Source organism: Anoplophora glabripennis, unplaced genomic scaffold, assembly GCF_000390285.2.
Source record: "Anoplophora glabripennis isolate ALB-LARVAE unplaced genomic scaffold, Agla_2.0 scaffold375, whole genome shotgun sequence".
NCBI classification, from domain to species: Eukaryota; Metazoa; Arthropoda; class Insecta; order Coleoptera; family Cerambycidae; genus Anoplophora; species Anoplophora glabripennis.
In genome coordinates, this window is record NW_019416498.1 from 488,949 (window position 1) to 494,815 (window position 5,867).

Consider the following 5,867-nt stretch of genomic DNA (forward strand, 5'->3'; position numbering starts at 1 on the left):
ACAAATAGTTTCTTTTTGTGGAGTCTAATGCTTTTCTTTATATTGGTGGTGAAATTATTGAGTGTTAGATGTTTAGGAACTCGTATAACGTTGTTTTTATTTTGTTCTAATTCAACACAAATTGTAAGTCAAATTTAATTAATTTAAATTTAATATCACATAAATCATGAATAAATATCAACAGCAAACTTACAGAAACAGTTTTAAAAGTTTTCTTTTAGAAAATCACAGTGACAAATATCGTTTTCCATTGCGATATAAATAAGTTTTCTCTCATAAATAATTCCTGAAATATATCATACTCATGTTACGTAGGTATATAATTATTATTCAACACCGTTGTTATCTTTTTGTCATTTTCAAGTGCTCTGTTATATACAAATTATTTCTTTGAAAGAGATAATCAGTATTGAATTCATTAACTTTTACACGTACACATACTCTTCATAAATACAGGGCGGCCCAATAGTGCGACAAAGTTCAATATCTCCCTTATTCAGTGGCGGTTTTACCATAAGAGCTGCGGAACTGCAGAACATAAAATTTTATGTATTTAATCATATTAAATATCAACAAAATATTTAAAGAATTCAAATGTACTCGCGCTAAAATAAATCTGGGAGCTTATATTATTATTTATTACGACGCGAGCTACGTCCCTTAATATATGCAACCACATATACAAAATGTGTTCACAGCGAACAGTTAGATGCGTCCTTTGTTTTTATTGGCTAATCAGGCACGTGACCCAGTAAACGCGTATATGGAGTTATGTGGCTGTAACAACGACAGCCACAGCTGCAGTAAATGCAGTAATATTATATTTTGTTCGTGGTATGTGCTGGTTTATTTCTGCGAGCTGCACGTGTGAATGTTTTCGTTTAGGCGTCTACGGATATTATAGTTATTAAAATGAATAGCGTTTCGTTTTTATAAAAACTTTATTTGTTTCTCTGCCTTATGAGGATAAACTAAAAATAAAAGAATTAGGTGGGCCAACACCACAATTAAATATTGAAGTTAGTGGAACAAGCCGAAGTAAAAGTTATAAAAGACAATTTAACAGTAATGTATACACAAAAGCAGAGTGGGCGTGCGGGTGTGATATCAAAAATACATTGTTTTGTTTTCCGTGCTTACTTTTCGATGGGGATAAAGCATGGGCAACATACAGTGTGAAAGATTTAAATCATTTAAGTCATTAGGTAAAATAAACATAAGAACTCAGTTAGATTCTGGCTATTGGGATAATATACGGAAACTCAATGAACAGGTAACGAAAAATCGGTATGTATTATCTAAAATCATAGATTGCAAAACATTTTGCGTTGCTTTCGATTTAGCACTTCGCGGACACGACGAGACAGAAAATTCGGACAACCCGTGTAATGTGTTTCGTGGACTTATGAATTTTAGTGCAAATCTGGACGACATATTAAAAGAACATCTAGCCACATGGGTATGACCGGGATTTTCTGTGATTGTACCGGGAATTAGCTGTAGGGTCCCGGATTTCGGATTTGCACGTATAATCTCCCGGAATATAATATATGTACATATATATAAAAAAAAATAAAGATAAAATCATAACACGGAGAGGAAAATTAAAATTCGTTGAATCATTGGTAAACTTCACAAACGATCTTTTTGTTTATAAACAATAGTCAATAATTTAATAAAATATATGTATTTAGTTTATTCCAATTTATTTATATCGTCAGCAGGTAATTCAAGAATAAATATTTCAAAAAGGTATCAATTTCAAAAATCGTTCTTGTGAAAATCTGTATTTTTGTATAAATGGATTGCTCCTTAAAATTCAGAAGTGCCAGGAAAATGCGCACCTTGAAAATTTTAAAATTTTTCGCCTGCGGCGTCATTTAGAGACTCTCCGGGTACTTAATATCCCGGAATTCAATTCAACAAATGTAACAACCCTAAGCAGAACACATTCAATCAATGTTCACGTGCCGCCACTGCCCTTATTACAAAGATTTGAAAAGAAATATTTTATGGGAGTGATATACTTAAAAAAGTTCACATTTTAAAATATTTTGAATTATACAACAGTAAACTTGCAGATTTTGTTCTTTTATGTCAAACTCATGGCCTACTAGGGTAATAAAAAGTAAAATTTGCAAAATTAAAGGGGTTTTGCTAGAAAAGTGCCAATATTTCAGAAAACAATGATTTTAGGCATAGGGTATTATTTACAAAAGTTGTAGGTACTTAACATATTAATCCCCAAATAAAATAATATACCCTGTGTTTTATTTAAAAAAATCGAGAAAATGTCCTTCGAAATTCGCTAAACTGGAGCTTATGTGTAGGAAATCCTGTACAAAATTATAAAGATTTTACTATTTTGTTGTGTGTCCACATCTTTGGTTCGTATGCCAACAAAATATTTTTTCTTAATTACTGGTAGTACTGCACAGTGGATAGATTTACAGAACCCTGTCCCAGCGAAAATTATCTTATGTTTTCAAATAACTTGGCCAATAAATCCATTTTTTGTACAATCCTTTCACAACTGAACTGAACTCAAGTCATTCTTATAAATCTATGAATTTTGTTGCTCTGAGCTCTTGGACTTGCATTATTTTTTATTAAATACGAGTACCCTCTTATGTACGGCATGACAACGTTTCTTTTTTATTATTTGTACCGTCATTATCTCAGAATGTACACTTAAAATACTTTGTAGATAATTTTCTTTTTGTGCTATATAAAGGGATTAGACGAAATTAGTGATCACAGTTTACATTTTGTTTTAACAAAAGCATATTAATACTTGAGAAATATGTTTTCAAAAGTAGTTTTCTTCGCTTTGGTTGCTCTGGTTGCCCAGGCTCTGGCTGGTCCAGAATTCTGTCCTGATCCGTCCGCTGCGTAAGTTTTACCTTTATTATATTCTACTATGTTCGAGTGGGATTAACCGATTATAAAAATAACTAATTGAAATTAAAATAATAAAATATCAAAAAACTGGGACTATATATTCACTTTGCGGTGCGTGGATGCTATGGTCGAATTCCCAAATTTTAATTTGAATGAGCTTTTTAATACGCATGGTCCCCTTCGCACTGCAAGAGTAACGAGAAAACGTGCTTCATGGCTAACAGACATCATCAGAGAAATGATTAAGTTGAGGGACAAGGCTTATTCTCGGCATAAAAAGTCACGGCTAGGTAGAGATTCGACTTATTATAAGGAACTGAGAAATTGTGTTACCGTAGAGAAAAAAAGGCTTAACTGGAACATGTCGTAAAAAATAAAAATAGTAAATCTATTTGGAATACTCTGAGATCTCTTGATATTCTTTCTGATTCTCGCGTTTTCGACTATTCCGATAACATGAAGGATTCTAATGCTTTTAATAAATTATTTAACAGTATTTCAACTTTATTGCCTTCACCTGAGCAGAATAAGCTTCTAGAAAAATATCATTTGGCCTCACCTTCGCAAAATACTTTTTATTTTCATACTATTAGCACTGAAGATGTTGTCAAATATGTTAGTATGATCAAAAGTCATTCTACTGCCTCGGATTATTTCCCCTTAAATATGCTCAAGCTTGTTATACCTCATCTTATAAATCATATCACCTTCATTATTAATATATCAATTCTGAAATCTACTTTTCCTCATGCTTGGAAAAATGCTAATGTTCTTCCTTTCCCCAAAATTATCTAATCCATCTGAACTGGCACATTTTCGACCGATAAGCATTTTGCCTACTATTTCTAAAGTGATTAAATAAATTCGCAAATATCACCATTTGCTCTTGATAATAATATAATTCCACCTTTTCAGTCTGGCTTTAGGCAGCTGCACAGTATAACTACTGCCTTGGATCATATTATTGATGAAATCCTTAAAGGTACAAGGATCTAGTCACATGTCTCATTATTTTAGACTATAGCAAGGCGTTTGATACCTTGGACCACAATATCTTATGCGATAAACTCACTCATTTTGGCTTTGACATCACGCTTCCTCCTACATTCGTAGCTATCTGACCGGGAGATCACAACAAGTTGTTGTGAACTCAATATATGTCAATATATAACTCAATATGTCCAACACTTTGCCGGTGGCTCATGGGGTACCTCAGGGGTCCATATGGGAGCCTCTGCTGTTTTCCTTATATATTGCGACTTTTATAAATATTTAAACCCGTGGAGTGTATCATTACGCAGACGATTCACAAGTTTATTACAGTTTTCTTGTAGGAGATGCAAACTCTTCAAATAATGTCATCAATAACGATTTAACATTATTACTTAATATCTCAACCACTCTCAGCTTACAATTGAATCCGAATAAGTCCAAGGTCTTAGTATTTGGTCTCAAAAAGAAAAGATGCAGCGTAAAATCTCAGATCAATGTTAAATTGGGAAACACTGTGCTAGACGTTGCTGACAGTTGTAAAAATCTTGTTTGATGACGAGTTGAGATTCACTAAACATGTAATAATACTCTTTGTCGCTCATATTATAATACGTTAAAGCAACTTTACCCTCATAGGAGTATAATGAGCTCGAATTTAAAAATTAACATATGTTTCTCTAATTTTTTTCAAGATTGTCATATTGTGATTGCGTTTATGGGTCAACCCTACTATGTACTGATATAATACGTTTACAGAGCATTCAGAACAGTTGCTTTAGGTTTGCGTACGGTGTCAGATCGAAGGGTGAGATACTTAATTCGAAATAACGGTTATCTTAACCTTGTAAACACTCAGAGATTGCATCTATTAAGCCTTACTCACAAGATGAATTGTATTAACTTTTTTATTATATGATGCTCAATTAATGTATTGACATATGAGGATTCAATAAAGACAATTTATTATTATTATTAAAAAAGCACTTAAAATTTTGAAATTTATCGATTTTTTTTGCAGAAAGGAACAGGTCTATAACGGTGTTGTACATGGAGATAAACCATTATTCGGAAGAGTTTCGAAAGAGATTGATTTGAAAACAGAGGGAAAAGTCCCCACTTGTATATTGGTAAGTGATGACTTTTAATATTTATTTTTGATAGACGGGGAGAGTATAGTAAAATATCACTAACGCAATAATAACTTGTTGTTCTTGACCGATATTTGATTTTTGTCGTAGGTGACTGGATTCGCTGCTAGTGAATCGAAAGGCGTTCTTTCACTAACTGCCATTGGAATTTCAAAGGAAGGCGATGTAAGTCTTCAGCTAGTCTCCACAATTAAAAATGGAATTGATGTGGTAGTTGAAGTGTATACGGAATAAGTTACATATAATAAACTAACGTATTGAAAGTATTTATGTGTTAATTATTGTAAAAATATTGATATTCTTGCCTATCTACCAAACTAACGGAAATAATTAATGTTTATTTTAATATCTACAACAGTTTAAAGCTTATGTAGTCTCATGATTTATTATCACTTTACCCATATTTTTAAATATAAAATCGCCACATGCTGGCTATAAAATATTAACAACCTCTTCAATACTATTTAATCACCATTTTATATTACAAGATAATAATATGTTTAATACAATCTTCACATTGGAATTAGGTAAAGTCTTTTTTAAGTAGTAGAATTTTTTAGTGTTGTTGGTGAAAAAAAATGTAGAACTATACAGGGTGATCCATTAACGGTACGGAGCGGCTGTACATAGAAAACTACACGTGGGGTAAACAAATGCGGCCAAAAGAAATTGATTTAAAAAATTTTCAATCTTGTAACTTCACCGCTAAGGGGCGCAACTGCTTTAGTATTACAGAAAATTGTCGTTTTTTCGAAATTTCGCTTATATATAACCTAAGTTGAAAATACACTTTTTAGATACACTGTCAAACCCTTCACAAGTTTT

At 32.4% G+C, this 5,867-nt stretch overlaps 1 protein-coding gene across 1 annotated transcript; it reads left to right on the forward strand.

The window, feature by feature from the left end:
• The first annotated feature begins 2,758 nt into the window (after window positions 1–2,758).
• Window positions 2,759–5,308, forward strand: LOC108909107. Its single transcript, XM_018713340.1, has 3 exons — window positions 2,759–2,892; window positions 4,913–5,021; window positions 5,133–5,308. The coding sequence occupies exons 1-3, from the start codon at window positions 2,804–2,806 to the stop codon at window positions 5,274–5,276; spliced, it is 342 nt and encodes a 113-aa protein (XP_018568856.1). The 5' UTR covers window positions 2,759–2,803; the 3' UTR covers window positions 5,277–5,308.
• Window positions 5,309–5,867: the final 559 nt, after the last annotated feature.